We start from the raw sequence: 17,500 nt of genomic DNA on the forward strand, positions 1-17,500 counted from the left end.
TAATAATAATAATAATAATAATAACAATAATAATAATAATATTAATAATAATAATAATAATAATAATAATAATAATAATAATAATAATAGTAATAATAATGATAATAATAACAATAATAATAATAATAATAATAATAATAATAATAATAATAATAACAACAACAACAACAACAACAACAACAACAACAACAACAACAACAACAACAACAATAATAATAATAATAATAATAATAATAATAATAATAATAATAATAATAATAATAATAAAGTCTACGGAACAAACATGCCTTATTTCAACCATTCGAGAAGCGTGACACACAAAATAACACACACGCTATCTTATTAATATATACTAGCGGAACCCGTGTAGATTACACGAAAGAGAAGAGGGTAAATCATTGCATCAAGATGGCAAGGGAGGTAGGATATCCTTTCCCTCTGTTGTCCTTCAGGGTACACTATAATGTCACGCTGGACAGGAGGTGCTCCATCATCACCGACAAATATTGCTGCAATTTCATCATTTGTTGGATTATTATATCTCCTCGCATCAGGGCCGGCAATAAATTGCATGGTTATTTTTCTGGGAGGGATATTTTGTAATGTAGCTCTCTATTGCTCTTCAAGTTCGACAGTTCTCATGTTTTTATATGCCCCTACATAAGGATTATCGACCATTGCTTCAGATTTAATGCTTCATTTGTTTCAATTATATAGAGCTGTCCATATTTTCTTTCTTCATTTTCATTTGATCTTCGAAACCTTCCAGAAGTTCGAGACCTTCCAGAACTTCGAGACCTTCCAGAACTTCGAGACCTTCCAGACCTTCAAGAACTTCGGCACTTTCGAGAACTTCGGCAGCTTCGAGAGCTTCGGCACCTTCGAGAATTTCGGCACCTTCGAGAACTTCGGCACTTTCGAGAACTTCGGGACTTTCGAGAACTTCGGAACCTTCGAGAACTTCGGCATCTTCGACAACTTCGGCGACTTCGAGAACTTCGGCCCCTTCGAGAACTTTGGCACCTTCGAGAATTTCGGCACCTTCGAGAATTTCGGCACCTTTGAGAATTTCGGCACCTTCGAGAACTTCGGCACCTTCGACAATTTCGGCACTTTCAAGAACTTCGAGAACCTCGACACCTTCGAGAACTTCGGCACGTTCGAGAACTTCGGCACCTTCGAGAACTTTGGCACCTTCGAGAACTTCGGCAGCTTCGAGAACTTCGACACCATGGAAGGTCGTTGCTTTTGATGTAATCGTGACACACAAAATAACACACACGCTATCGTATAATAATAATAATAATAATAATAATAATAATAATAATAATAATAATAATAATAATAATAATAATAATAATAATAATAATAATAATAATAATAATAATAATAATAATAATAATAATAATAATAATGATGATAATAACAACAACAACAACATTAACAACAACAACAACAACAACAACAACAACAATAATAATAATAATAATAATAATAATAATAATAATAATAATAATAATAATAATAATGATAATAATAATAATAATGATAATAATGATAATAATGATAATAATAATAATAATAATAATAATAATAATAATAATAATAATAATAATAATAATAATAACAATAGCAACAACAACAACAACAACAACAATAATAATAATAATAATAATGATAATAATAATAATAATAATAATAATAATAATAATAATAATAATAATAATAATAATAATAATAATAATAATAATAATAATAATAATAAAGTCTACGGAACAAACATGCCTTATTTAAACAATTCGAGAAGCGTGACACACAAAATAACACACACGCTATCGTATTAATATATATGATGATAATAATAATAATAATTATAATAATAATAATAATAATAATAATAATAATAATAATAATAATAATAATAATAATAATAATAATAATATTAATAATAATAATAATAATAATAATAATAATAATAATAATAATAATAATAATAATAATAATAATAATAATAATAATAATATTAATAATAATAATAATAATAATAATAATAATAATAATAATAATAATAATAATAATAATAATAATAATAATAATAATAATAATAATAATAATAATAGTAATAATAATAATAATTATGATAATAATAATAATAATGATAATAATAATGTTAATACTAATTATAAAAATATTAATACTGATAACAATAATAATAATAATGATAATAATAATAATAATAATGATAATAGTAATAATAATAATAATAATAATAATAACACTGGTCTACAAGGTTTTTGGTGTTCAGGAAATAAAAGTCATTTCTATAGGAAATTGGTCTCCTGAATCCAAAAATAACCTTCATTTTGACCAATCAGGTCTAGTTTTGAAGTTACCGAATTTTCGTATAATCACAATGTGCGTACGTCCACTCTAATTTTCTTTGCCATATCTAATTCTAATTTTCTATTTTTCCAGATTTTTTGAGATGTGGTGAATTCAGCAACAGAAAATGAGCAAGATGTCGTCTTCCAGAAGGTTTTGCGTAAATTCTCCAAATGTGTTTTGTCACGTTTGTGGAGAATACACTTTGCCTGAAAATCGGAAAAACATCACGGACTTTGTTGAAAGAGCTTATATGGCATATTTTGGGGTCAAGCTGGGAGACCAAGATAAATACTGGGCACCGCATAGTATTTGCAAACAATGTACAGAGCATATGCGACAGTGGACTAAAGGGACAAGGAAAAGTATGAGATTCGCTGTACCAATGGTGTGGCGGGAGCCCAAAAATCACCTAGACGACTGCTACTTTTGTGCCCTAAATTTGAAGGGTATTAACAGGAAAAACCGACAAACTCTTGTCTATCCTAATCTTGCCTCAGCTATCAGACCGGTTCCACACAATGTCTTGCCTCAGATAACTTTGCCCTCAACTGAAGAAATCTCATCACCTGAAGATGACACTGGAGACGAAGACTTTTCAGATACGACTTTACCTCAGCTTTTCTCCCAGGAGGAACTGAATGATCTAGTTCGTGACTTGAACCTCCCAAAATCTCAGCAGAACTGTTGGCTTCCCGACTGAAAGAAAATAATCTTCTAGAGAATGTTGTCCGTATAACCTTTTATCGGAGTCGGCATGAAGAGTTCCTTTCTTTCTTTATAAAAGAGGGAGTGTTGGTTTATTGCAGAGATATTAGTGGGCTTCTTAAAAACTTGGTATTGAGGAATATAAACCAGATGAATGGCGTCTTTTCATAGACAGCTCTAAGCGTAGTTTAAAAAGTGTATTGTTGCACAACGGGAATTTGTATGGCTCTATCCCACGTGCCCACTCAACAACTCTTACGGGAAAATATGAAGAAATTAAGTTAGTTTTAAAGAAGATACGGTACCATGATCATAAATGGGTCATCTGTGTTGACTTGAAGATGGTGAATTTTCTCATGGGACAGCAATCTGGTTATACCAAATACCCATGCTTTCTTTGCATGTGGGACAGCAGAGACCGAGTAAACCACTATGTTAAGAAAGACTGGCCGCCTAGAACAAATATGGTTCCATGTACAGCTGTCAATATATTGGAAGAACCTTTAGTTGAGCGAGATAAGATCATTTTCCCCCCTTTGCACATCAAACTCGGACTGATCAAGCAGTTCGTCAAAGCTCTTGACAAAAATGGGGGAGTGTTTCAAATATATTACAAAGGATTACAAAGGCGGAGCATGCCGACAGGAGACCTTTTGATCCATATCTAGGTCGGATGCGAAAAAAAACTATGTATTTTCAGAACTGACGATTGAAAAACTGAAAGCAGGGATTTTTGATGGACTACAAATCCGTAAGCTCTTGAAGGGCACAAACTTCATGAAAACGATGAGTGAACCTGAAGCATCAGCATGGCGCGCATTTGTTGAAGTAGTGCAAAATTTCCTTGGGAACCACAAAAGTGACAACTATAAGGATCTTGTTGCCAACTTAATATAAACTTTTGGTGAAATTGGTGCAAATATGAGCATCAAAATGCATTTTCTTTTCAGTCACCTTGATCGTTTTCCTGAAAATCTCGGAGATGTTAGCGATGAACAAGGCGAACGATTTCATCAGGACATCAAGGACTTACAACGAGCAGATGTAAGACACCACAGGGTTAGTAGTGCAATAGTTAACCATGTCGACGAAAGAGGCCATCTACCAAAATGGGACCAGGCAAAAATTCTCATGGATAACATCACAGGACAAGAAAGGCGAAGGAGTCCGTTTTTATCAACATCCATGATAACATTAATAAGAGGACTGGGGATTTAATATGGGCTAAAGCAGCAGCACACTTTGTCGTAATGAATAAGCACAGAGCCCCTGATCCAGACGGACGTTTTAGCCACGCGAACAACAGGCGGATAATTGGTCCACCCGCTGTGACAGCCCGCCACACCGACAGATGAGGTCGAGTGGGGGACCAACCTGACACTTTGCCACGTTCCTTCTTTTGCCATATATATTGACCAACTTGACTTCAAACTATGCATCAGATCATCCAGAGAGAGCACACAGTACACATTGGCCTGGCTCACTGTGAGAGTGCTTGCACCGTGGGAGTAATTTCTCCCTACCCACCTTGTCCAAATGGAAGAACCTTCAAACCCAAAGAGCATTTTCTCCTGCAGTGAAGATGAAGATGCTTCTCCTCAAGACCTTCACCGTCGAAAGCGCCTCCGCGGCGCCCGCCGCTCAGGGAATCCTGACTGGGACCTTCCGGAAGACATGGATGAGGACCCAGTTTTACCTGCGGAAAACTGTATCCCGCCCGCCGGACTTATCGCCGACCAGTCCCCCCAGCCTCCCCCACATGCCAACGCTACCCCTCTCGCACCTGAAGAAGGGGAAGGGGATCGCGCTCCAGCCCGCGTATCTTACGCAGCAGCTGTAACTTCCCACCGCGGCTCGCCCGAAGAGAAATGGCAAGTCGTCTCCAACAGGCGTATACGACCCAGGAAGCCCCGGCCAGTATCAGGTCCCTCAAGATTTCCGGTCATCATTAAATCCTCCGACGACCCCGCCCGCTTCACAAAGATGGGCTCTTGGCGGCAGGCCCAAATGTTAAAAAATGCAGTTGGGCCAGTCGAAGGCATTCGCCAAACACCAAAAGGAGAATGGCTGGTCAGTTGTATCTCGGAGCAGCAACAGGGGAAGCTACTGCGCACAGCCTTACTTGAAGCAGAGAGACAACCACCTCTACGGATAGAAACAAGAATTCCAAAGACCATCGTCGTCGGAGTAATCAAAGGAGTACCTCTCGACGAGAACGCTGAACAACTCCTTAAAGCCGACATGGAAGCTCAGGACCTCCCAGTCAACTCCATAAAACGACTCACGTCCAGGGACGGGTCTCTGACTGGGTCAGTACGCGTGGCCTTCCTCATGGCCTCCCTCCCCTCCACAGTCAAACTAGGCTACACTCTCCACCAGGTGGTCCCCTACATTGCCCCCGTGCGGAGATATACCAGATGTCAACTCCTGGGACACTCCAAAGGTGATTGTAGTCGGAAAGCCCCCAGATGCGCTCGGTGTGGAAAAAGCCATCCCACGCAGGACTGTCAGGAAAAGCAGCTTTTCTGCGTAAACTGTTGTGGTAACCACTCCGCCGCGTACCCAAAATGCCCTTAGTTTGCCAATAGGAAGACTGCGCAAGAAGTCAAGAACCAAAAATACGTCACTTTCTCCGAAGCCTTAGCCGTCGCCAGAGAACGCTGGGACACCCACCTTAAGGAAGAACAGATCCGGGACAGGAACTTTGAAACAACGCCGAAGCGCCCTAAATCTCAGGCGAAGACCGGGAACTCAGGCAAAACGGCACCTGCCACTACAATCCCGGATAATACGCCCCCTTGCATCACTTCAAATCCACCAAACTCCTCCGACGCCGCTGAAAAGGCACCACCAACCCACGCCACCCCTCCCCTACCAAACGAAGACATCATAGGGAAAGAAAAAAAGCAGAAAAAGAGGAAAAACCGCAAAAGGACCGCTACCCCCTCTAGCAACCTGACTGACTCCACACCTACACCCCCTGAGAAGAAGGAAGAACCAAATAAGACGGATGCTGTCCAAGCAGCCCCTTCCGCCCCCTCATCACCTCTTACGGAAACTCCCTTAAATAGCTCCATCGGGCACATTCAGGAAACCGTAAGAATACTACAGCAAGACCTGGCCCGATCAAATCCTCAAGCGGCTCGCCTCTTAGATGGGATCTTCTTGATCCTTCATTCCATCGCCGACATTGCAAACCATGGCAGAGCTTAGGATCATGCAATGGAACTGCCGGGCGATAAACACCGCCTGGGACCTCTTGGTGCAACATCTCGCAAGGAACTCCTACGAGGTCATTGCCCTCCAATCTCTCCGCAAGCGACCCTGCCAACTCCCTACCCTGCCTGGCTATCACTACCCACCTTTTTACAAGACGGATGAAGCAGGCGAGGCGCGTGTCGCCACGTATGTAGCACTAGGATTGGCTGCCCAACCAGGGCAACTGACTAGCATATCCCTGGAAGAAGGGTACGGGGTGGTCACATCTGTCTCGGTAGAAGGAGACCGTACCATACACATCTTCAATGTGTATAACCCTGTGCCTTCCCAGCACTTCACCTGGCTTCAGGACATCCCTGAGAACTGGGTAGTGGTGGGCGACTTCAACCGACATGATGCACTCTGGGACAGTAACTACGCCCACACCTCCCCGACCATTACCTCCCAACTAGACGCTGCCGACATGATTCTCCTAAATGACGGAAGTCATACCAGGCTTCCCGACGTAGCGGGGCACAACAAGACGGCCATCGACCTCTCTTTCGTCTCTTCAAACCTGGCGGGGGCAACGGACTGGCTTACCCTCAACGATCCCATGTCCTCAGACCACCTCCCCATATCTATCACCATTCATCTCTTCCCTACACTCCATCTCCCACCAGCGCAGGAAAAGTTAAACCTTTCCAGAGCAGACTGGAAAGCGTTCCAAGCCTTCCTGGTAAATTTTCAATGTCATCATGACCCCAACTCCACAATAGAGGACCTAAACGCCAGATTCACTGACACCGTGCTCGCAGCGGCGAGCCACGCCATCCCCCAAGTAAGAACCGGAAATGGGAGACGGGGTCATCCATGGTGGACAGACGATTGTCAGAACGCCGTCCGAAACAAGAGAAGGGCCTACCAACGCTACCTGAGAGAGGCAACAGAGGAAGCCTTTACCGACATGAAGAGGACTAAAGCGGAATGCAAACGGACCATCGCCAGGGCAAAACTAAACTTCTGGAGGAACAGCGGGGACGACAAAGAAGACCTCACTGCAGCCTGGAAGAAGTTCAAGATTATGAAGATGCGCTACAACCCTCCGAGTAGAGACCATACTGCCCCCGACGGAGAATTACTACGTACGCCGGAGCAGAAAGCTGAGGGATTCCTCCGCCATTTCGCTGACGCAAGCTCGACGGACAACCTCCCCGAGGATCAACGACGTGCTCGCCAAGAAGAAGAAGCCCGCATGGACCTCTCCCCCCCACCAGGATCGGACGCAGACTTCACCCTTCAGGAGCTGCGATGGGCGTTGAGGGCAACCAAGGCTACCAAAAAGTCCCCAGGTGCTGACAGGGTCACATACCCACTTCTGCAGCACCTTCCTGCCCCCATGCAAAAGACCCTCCTTTCCCTCTTTAACAAGTGCTGGAAGGAAGGAATAGTTCATGAAGCTTGGAAACACGCTATTGTAGTGTCTATCCCCAAGGCAGGCAAACATAGTGGGAAGATTGTCAACCATAGACCAGTTGCCCTAACCTCCCATATTGGCAAGGTATACGAGAGATTGGTGCTAAATCGCCTAAAGGACTTCGTCGACTCCAGAGGGGCACTTCCAAAACACCAGGCTGGGTTCAGGAAAGGGAGGAGTGTCACAGACCACGTCGTGCGGCTATCTGAGCATATCCGCAGGGCCCAGAGGCAAAACAGGGTACTGCATACGTGCTTCCTTGACATCGCCAAGGCCTTTGACACCGTCTGGCACGCCAAGCTTTTGAGTAAACTGAAATCACTCGGGTCTCCCCAGCCATACACAAATTCGCCTGCTCCTTTCTCTCTGGCCGTTCCATCTCGGTAAGGAGAGAAGGGGCTCTCAGTACTAAGGCAGCCATCGACATGGGGGTCCCCCAAGGTTCAGTTGTAGCCCCCCTCCTTTTCACGTTGCTCATTGCAGATGTGGGGAAAGGGGTGAGAGGGGACACGATCGTCACTGCCTATGCTGACGACATAGCACTATGGAGGAAAACAAGGCACCGGCGACCAAAGAGGGACTCAACTCAGCACAGAGCCGAACTTCGTCACTTCCAGAGCCAGATCGATCTGGTAGTGACCCAACTTACAAGCCTTGGTTTCTCGCTTTCGGCAGCCAAGACAACCTATATGCCTGTCCACCAGATAGGATTCAACAGTGGCACATACCCAGAATGGAACCACATCAAGATCTGTGGAACACCTGTAAGACCTGCGAAGTCCGTCCGGTACCTAGGGGTTACATTCCAGAGAGATGGCAGATGGTCTCAACACATCCAGCAAGTTACATTCAATGCACGACGGGCCCTCAACCTTGTCAGAGCCATCCGGCACGAACCCTAAGGCCAACACCGCAAAACTCTTGTCCCCATCGTTCAGAGTCTAGTGCGGTCAAGGCTCCTCTTTGGGGCGGCAGTGCTACATGACCTGTCAAGGGATGCAGTGCACAAGCTGACCTTAATTGAGTGTCAAGCACTCCGAGTGGGACTCGGTCTCCCGCGGTTGGTCCCTCACGAGCAGGTGTACAGTGAAGCTGGCATCCTGCCACTATGGCGCCGTATCAAAAGGGACGCCTGCCGATACTTCTTCAGTTCAGCCAGAGTACCGAACTCGACTGACGAGGAACTTTCCGAGGGATGGGTCGCGGCCCCACCGACGGAACCCGTATGCGGTCTGCCTATCTCCGTCAAGGATATCTGCCTCCAAGCTGGACTACAACCTGGTGATCGCCGCTTAGTGGCCCAAAATCAGCAAGACCCCTTTCCTCCCTGGACCTATTCACCACCTGAAGTAAGGACCGAAGTCTATGGACTAGGCCGCCAGGCAAGCCACCATCTGTTGCTCGAAAGCACCAAGAAATTCCTAGCAGAACATTATGCTGGGGATTTTCTAGTATATACGGATGGCTCTGTACTTGAAGACGGTCGCACAGGAGCTGGCTTCTATCTGCAGTCCACTAGAGAGACTTTCTCCATAAGGCTTCCCCCCACCACCATCCTCACGGCCGAACTTGTTGCCATCCGGGAGGCTCTGATCAAAATCATCGCCCTTCCTCAGAAGCCACCACGTGTCACGATCCTGTCGGACTCCCGTTCGAGCCTGACTGTCTTGCAGGGCGCCCACTGCACTACAAGACCCGACGTCTTAAATGACATACTACGTCTCTCGGCAGAGGCGGCCCAAATGGGTGTATGCCTCCAGTACCAGTGGGTCCCCTCTCATGTGGGACTCCAGGGCAACGAAAAGGCTGACAGGGCTGCCCGCCAGGGAGCGCTAGCTCCCGAGGAAGAAGCTATACCCATACAGCTCACGGCAAGTGATATGTATCGGATGATAGATCGAGCCGTCTGGGACATGTGGAAGGCAGAATATGCCGCCACTGCTGTCTCCCGGGGATGACCAACAAAGACCTGCCTCGAGGCCAACGACTCCAGTCTCTCCTCGCTGCCCCCCCACATCGCAGCCATGGTATCGCGGCTTCGGACAAATCACTGGCGGACCCAGTTCACACAGACCATCTGCTCGTGTGGCACGAAACTGGTGTCCTTTAGCCACTGCGTCTTCCTCTGCCCCGACCTAGAACAACATTTTAGCCTCATCCGAAACCTCCTTGGTGACCCTGCCACAGCCCTTGAACATCTGCTGAAAAACAGCCTCACAGACGCCGGACGAAGACAGCTGGTCTTCACGGCCCACCTCATCTGCTCCTCCCCAGTAGTATCTCTACTGTAAAATTGATAAATCCCCAAACCCTAAACCCCTCCACCCTACCCGCCAATCCTCCACTTACATATATACAGTACATGTACATACATAGTATGTATATATGTGTGTGTGTATGTATGTATATATAGATGTATATACATATATATGTGTGCATAAAATAATAATGACAATATAAAAAAAAGACAAGAAATAAAAAAAAATTAAGACAACACACATTACATGATAAACACATATTACACATATTACATGGCAAACACACATTACATGGTAAATTAAAAGACAGTCACAAAATCGGCAAGGGCCGCTGGGACAAAAAAAAAAAAAAAAAAAAAAAAAAAAAAAAAATCAAACTATGTTCCTCTGAAGAAGCCACTCAGGCGAAACTAGTCAGGAATAAAAGTATTTCCCTCAGCCCGTGTTCCCTTCACCTATCCACAATAATAATAATAACAATAATAATAATAATAATAATAATAATAATAACAACAACAACAACAACAACAACAACAACAACAATAATAATAATAATAATAATAATAATAATAATAATAATAATAATAATAATAATAATAATAATAATAATAATAATAATAATAATGATAATAATAATAATAATAATAATAATAATGATCATGATAATGGTAATGATGATAATAATAATAGTAATGATAAACAGTGATAGCTTTAGTAGTAATGATAAGAACAGCAATCTTGATAAAAACAACAATAGTGATGGTAATGATGATTAATAATAGAAAAAATAAGAATAATATATAAAAACGTAAACGGATGTTGGTCTCTTAAACGTCGGTTGATTTATATAGAACAAAAGAAAATAAGAACATAAGAATGAAGGAGACTTCAAGAGACCATAAGGCCTACATTAGGCAGCTCCATATCCATCACCACCTGTCATCCCATCCATAAAGTTGTCTAATCGTTTCTTAAAACAACTGATAGTTTCAGCGCTTACTAAATGGTTACTTCGACCACCCTATTAGTAAACCAATTCTTGCCTATTTCCTTTTCAAATCTAAAATTGTCCAGTTTATAACCATTACTGCGAGTCCTGTCCTGTTGTTTTAATATAATGACCTTGTTTGCATCACCCTTGAACACCTCTATTAGATCACCCCGCACTCTACGTCTTTCCAGAGAGTGTAAGTTAAGGTGCCTAAGCCTCTCTTCGTAAGGTAAATTTCTGAGTCCATGTATCATTTTGGTCATTCTTCTCGGTACTGATTCTAGTGAATTGATGTCCATTCTGTAGGGCGGAGACCAAAACTATACCGCATAGTCAAGGATGGGTCTAACTATCGCTAGAGTTTAATAATTACCTCTGCACTTCTATTCGTTACTGTACTAGCAATGAAACCTAATGCTCTGTTAGCTTTATTCCTGGCACTAATGCACTGCTTCCTGGTTTTAAGGTCCGGACTCACTAGAACTCCCAAGTCTCTCTTGCACTCAGTTTTCTCTAAAAGCGTGTTATCTAAGCTGTATCTATTTTCGGGGTTGTGTAGCCCTACGTTTAACACACTACACTTAGAGATATTGAAGTTCATTTGCCATGTCACCGACCATGTTAACAATTTATTAAGATCATCCTGTCAGGGTGAAAAGCAATCCTTCTAATAATTTTGGATATACTTAGAAATTGATTCATCATCCAGCTCTAATATCTTTAAATTACTATTGTAATAATTAAAATTAATTATAATGAAATCCATAAAAAGACTGTATTCGTCAACAAACACATGTAAAAATGTTACTATGTCACTTATATTCCTACTCTCTATCAGAAAGAAGGGATCAAAAACGTTTTCGATGTATTTGCACACACTCACGTGGTCTGAGAGAGAGAGAGATATCACGTAAACACTGCCAGACGGCCTAACAAAGCTATTAAGGTCATCTTCAAATTGTCCCTTTTAAAAGGGAACCAGTTGGAGAACAGAAACGAGTCTGGTCTCAGAAACTAGTCTTGGAACTAGTAGGAGACCGAATGGGACGCAAGTTCTCAATTCCCTCCCTTCCCCGGTTTGGGAAGCTTTTGGATGAGGTTAGAAGAATAAATGAACCAATGACGGTCGAGTTTCCTTTCAACCAAGAATGGAAAGCGGACTAGGGCCCACATACCCACAGGTCCCATGTTCTACCAGACGACTAACCTGCAGCCCAGTACAACTCCTCATCCTGCGGTTTGTGTCATTGGCTGTCAAGGAGTAGCGGAAAAATGATCGCTTCCTCCAGAAGATGGGTGGCAATGTGTAGCATCCGAATTGATCTATATATATTACACAATTTTTTCTTTATTTCTTCTTTTTTTTTCTGTCGCGGTTCGCCGTGACAATACTGCAGAATCTCTGCGTCGTCTCCTGACCTAATTAGGCGTCCTATTTTAGTGCCGTCCGCAAACTTACTAACATCACTATTTATCCCGTCGTTTAAGTCGTTTATGTACATAATGAGCAACAAGGGACCCAAAACCGAGCCCTGGTGGACACCGCTAGTAACATTGCCCCACCTAGATTTTACTCCACTCATGGTGACCCACTGTTTTCTGTTACTAATCCAAGCTCTAATCCATTCTAACACTTTTTCCCCTATGCCATGGGCTTTGATTTTATTTAGTAATCTCTGGTGTGGCACCTTGTTGAACGCTTTGCTAAAGTCAAGGTAAATAACATCGTAATTATTATTGTTATCTGACGTCTTATATACTTTAGTGTAAAAGGATAGAAGATTAATCACACATGACTTACCCTTGGAGAAACCATGCTGTAAATCACGAATTAAATTATGTCTTTCGATGTGTTCTCTGAGTCTATTTACTATTACTGATTCAAGCATTTTCCCTATAACCGATGTCAAACTAATTGGCCTGTAGTTGCATATAGACGATCTATCTCCCTTCTTAAAAACAGGAACAACGTTTGCTTGCCTCCAAGCAGTAGGCACAAAACCAATGTCTACTGATATTAAATATTTCAATTAACTGGTCGCAGATTTCAAATTTACACTCCTTAAGCATTCTCGGAAAAAATTCGTCTGGACCCGGAGATTTTGTAGCTTTAAGTCTTTCAATCTGCTTGACTACTTCTACTTTACTAATGCTGACATTAGATAGACTACTTTCTTCATCCCCTCGGATCGCAGTCAGGTACTTTATCTATCTCTCATTAGTAAACACCGATAGAAAATAATTGTTAAACTCCTCACTCATTTTTTCCTCCAATTCTATCATGGCATTTTCATCGTTTTTGATTGGTCCTATTCTTTCTTTGTTTTTTTTTTGTTCTATAGAGATGAAAGAAACCGTTTGGATTGGATCTTGCTTGACTAGCAACCTTAATTTCATAATTACGTTTCGTTGTACGTGTATTCTTTTTAACCAGCTTTGCCATTTCGTTATATCTTGATCTAAGGTGTTTCCCCGTGTTTTTTTTTTATACGTAAAGTCCTCTTTTCATTCCAATTTCATGTTTTAATCTATCCGTCATCCATTTGGGAGTATTACTACTTTTCCGTATTGACTTCAGGGGGATAAATGTATTTTATGCATTAATAATTAAATCTGTTAGATTGCTATACATTTCATCCAAATCGCTGACCTGTCTGTTGAGCCCTCGCCCCCAAATGACCTGAACCAAGGTATGCATATTACCCTCCGTGACCCGACATCTGGCCATGACCTGACCCCCGGTCACGCACCGAGACTCGACAATGTCCAAAACGTCCGCAACGTCCACATGACATTTCATATTCAATTTCAAATAGGAGACCTTTTGGATAGATTTAAATGAATGCATAGAGGGTTTAGGGAGAAGTGTAAATGTAATAGTACTGGGAGACCTTAATGCTAGGGTAGGAAAGGAGCCAATTGATGGAGTGGTTGGGAAATGTGGTTTTCCAGGAAAGAATCGTAGTGGAGAGTTGATGGTGGAAATGTGTCTAGAAAGAGAGTTGATGATAGCAAATACAGTGTTTCGGAAGAAAGTCAAGCATAAGTACACATGGGAGAGGGTGATGGAGGGAAAGGTGGTAGATAGAGCTTTAATGGAATATGTAGTGGTAAATAGGATTATGATAGGAAGAGTTAGGGATGTACATGTGCTAAGGGGAGAGGGTGGGGGAATATCAGATCATTTTCTGGTGGAAGGTAAGATGAGAGTGGAGGACAGATGGAGGAAGAGGAAAGGGACAAAAGGTAGGGAGGTGCTTAGAGTGAACTCTCTAAAAGAAGAGGAAAAGGAGAAGGAGTACAAGAGGAAGCTGAAGGAGGAGTGAAGGATAGAGTGGAGGTAGGTGTGGAGGAGGAATGGGGATGGTTCAAGGAGGGAGTCACAAAGTGTGCAAGGATGGTGTGTGGAACAAGAAGGTCAGGAGGAAATAGAAGGAAGGGTAGTGAATGGTGGGATGAGGAAATGAAGAAGGTTGTAGAAGAGAAGAAGCGAGCTTTCACAGTTTGGTTACAAAGTAGGACGAGGGAGTCATATGAGACGTACAGGGAAAAGAAAAGAGAAGTAAAGAAAAAGGTAAAGGAGGCAAAGAGAAGAGCAGATGTAAAATGGGGTAAGAGTATGACAGAAAATCTTGAAAGTAATAAAAAGATGTTTTGGAAAGAAATTAAGAGAGGAAGAGGAGGCAAATCAAGTAGGGAAGAAAAGGTAAAAGGTGCAGATGGAGAGATAATAATGGAGGAGAAGGCAGTAAGGGGAAGATGGGCAGAATATTTTAGGGAGTTGCTTAATGTGAAGGAGGATAGGGAGGGAAAGATAGCTGCAGTGGGAAATGCTAAGGAAATGAGAGTGATGAGTGAGGAAAATGGAGGAGAAATAAGGAAGGATGAAGTGAAGGCAGCAGTTAAGATGATGAAAGCAGGTAAGGCACCTGGTCTGGATGGATGCCATGCAGAATGTCTTAAAAAAGGAGGTATAGTGATGGTGGACTGGTTAGTGAGGTTATTTAATGTTTGCTGGAGAGAAGATAGAGTGCCAGAGGACTGGAGGAGTGCGTGTATAGTTCCACTTTACAAGGGAAAGGGGGACAAGTGTGAATGTAGTAGTTTCAGAGGGATTAGCTTGTTAAGTGTAGTTGGGAAGGCTTATGGGAGGATCTTGATTGAGAGGATTAGGAGAGGAACAGAGGGAGTAATTGGTGAGGAACAGTGTGGGTTTAGGACGGGTAGAGGTTGTGTAGATCAGATTTTTGTGGTAAGACAGATATGTGAGAAAGCTATAGGTAAGGGGAAGGATGTTTTCTGGGCCTTTATGGATCTGGAAAAGGCTTACGACAGGGTAGACAGAAAGGCACTGTGGGAGGTTATGCGGATATACGGGATAGGAGGAAAGCTTCTGGGAGCTGTCAAGAGTTTTTATGAGAGTAGTAGAGCTTGCGTCAGGATTAGAAATGGAGAGAGTGACTGTTTGAGGTAAAGGTGGGACTTCGTCAGGGATGCGTTATGTCACCCTGGCTGTTCAACTGAAACATGGATGGGGTAGTGCGAGAGGTGAATGCAAGGGTAGTGGGTCAGGGATTGGAGATGGTTAAAGAAAATGGAGAAAAGTGGGAGGTGAGCCAGCTGTTGTTTGCGGACGACACTGCGCTTGTGGCAGGATCGGAGGAGGGATTGAGGAAGCTGGTGACAGAGTTTGGGAGAGTGTGTGATAGAAGAAAACTGAAGATAAATGTGGGTAAAAGTAAGGTGATGAGATGTACAAGGGGTGAAAGTGGCAGTAATCTGGAAGTGAGCATTAAGGGAGAGCAACTGGAGGAAGTGGATAGTTTTGGATATTTGGGTGCAAATGTGGCAGGAAAGGGTGGAGTGAAGGTGGAGGTAGAATGTAGATTGAGAGAAGCGAATAAATGCCTTGGTGGTTTAAAAATTGTAATGAGGAATAGGAATCTGGGAATGGATGCTAAGAGGAGACTGTATGAAGGAGTGATTGTGCCAACAGCACTGTATGGAGCAGAAACATGGAACATGAGAGAGGAAGAGAGAAGGAACTTGAATGTGTTTGAGATGAAGTGTCTGAGAAGTATGATAGGGGTTACTAGGCTAGATAGAGTGAGAAATGAGGAAGTGAGGAGGAGAACAGGGGTGGAAAGGGAGCTGGGAGATAGGGTTGATGAAAGAGTATTAGGATGGTTTGGACACATGGAAAGAATGAGTGAAAAAAGACTAGTAAAGGAGGTATGGAAGGCAGATGTGGGGGGAGTGAACATGAGGGGACGTCCTAGGATGAGATGGATGGATGGGGTGAAGGGGGCTTTGGGGAAGAGGGGAATGTCGGCTGAGGAAGGACGGGAGAGGACAGAAGACAGGGGTGAATGGAGAATGGTTGTATATGGAAAATGTTGTGATGCATGAGGTGGATTGGACGGGGGAATGGGGGTGAGGTAGTATGTGTGAGCAAAAATTTTGACGCAGCCCAAAGGGATTTCTCCCCGTCCTCTCCTTTATATGGGGGGACGGAGAGGGGGGGTCGCCGATTTAATGAAGCGGCCTTGCTGTGAATGTGCTGTGTCCTGCGACACTGCTTCTGACCCAGGGCAGTGGACAGGGTGCAGGGATGACCCGTCATCTAGGAGGTGCTAAGATGGGAGGGAGGGTGGAGGGGTGTGGAGTGTTTTCGGGGATGAAATGGGTGGGAATGTTTTTGTGACTTGTCCTTTTTGGCTATCCCCCTGGTAAGGGGGTAAAAAGCCTTGGTATATGTATGTATGTATGCTCTCCTGAAGTCTGGTACTTGGACGTTATTCGTACTTTTTAATTCTTCCCAAATAATATTAAATCTTATTTCTTGATGATCGCTGGAGCCTAGACTATCTCCCACTTTTACGTTACTCATTAGGTGTTCAGTATTAGTTAAAACTAAGTCCAGAGTACTTTCTCCCCTCGTAGGATTGGTAATCACTTGTTTTAGGAAATTATCCAGCGCCACATCTAGGAATTTCTTTGTTTCCTGATCTACTATTAAAGTTTCCCAGTCAATGTTTCTATAATTAAAATCTCCCATGATCACAACGTTTTTGTACTGGGACGCTCTGTGAATTTTTATGAATCAGAGGATCAGTCTGCTCAATGCTGAGGTTAGGAGATCTATACAAGACGCCAATAATAACTTTCTTATTCTTGCCTATAACCCCTACCCAAATGGATTCCGTACAGTCCTCTTCCTTAATCTAATTGTTGATAATACAGTTCATTGGTTAACAATGTGAGTGGTAGTATGAAGTTGGTGAGGACTGATAGGGTACTAAAGTTCTCTAAACGGCTTAAGAAGGATGATTATCTTTCGTCTTTTGAAGGTTAACATACGTAAACCATAAACATTTTAAATCATAAATATGTGCTAATCTGTTCCCTTCCGTATTGCGTGCCATTTTTTCTTTTATCCTGGATGCCTACAGAATATTTTTATCATTTTCGTAGCAAATCTCTGAG

General features: G+C 42.7%; 2 protein-coding genes across 2 annotated transcripts in view; one reads left to right on the plus strand and one right to left on the minus strand.

The window, feature by feature from the left end:
- LOC143023657 (putative ferric-chelate reductase 1) overlaps positions 1-17,500 on the minus strand; it is a 138,745-nt gene that overhangs the window by 83,583 nt on the left and 37,662 nt on the right. The window lies entirely within an intron of this gene.
- On the plus strand, positions 8,191-9,723 carry LOC143023659 (uncharacterized). Its single transcript, XM_076182262.1, has 2 exons — positions 8,191-8,640; positions 8,704-9,723. The coding sequence occupies exons 1-2, from the start codon at positions 8,191-8,193 to the stop codon at positions 9,721-9,723; spliced, it is 1,470 nt and encodes a 489-aa protein (XP_076038377.1).

Source organism: Oratosquilla oratoria, unplaced genomic scaffold (assembly GCF_046742065.1).
Source record: "Oratosquilla oratoria isolate Oo_2021 unplaced genomic scaffold, ASM4674206v1 SCAFFOLD54, whole genome shotgun sequence".
In the NCBI taxonomy this organism is placed as follows: domain Eukaryota; kingdom Metazoa; phylum Arthropoda; class Malacostraca; order Stomatopoda; family Squillidae; genus Oratosquilla; species Oratosquilla oratoria.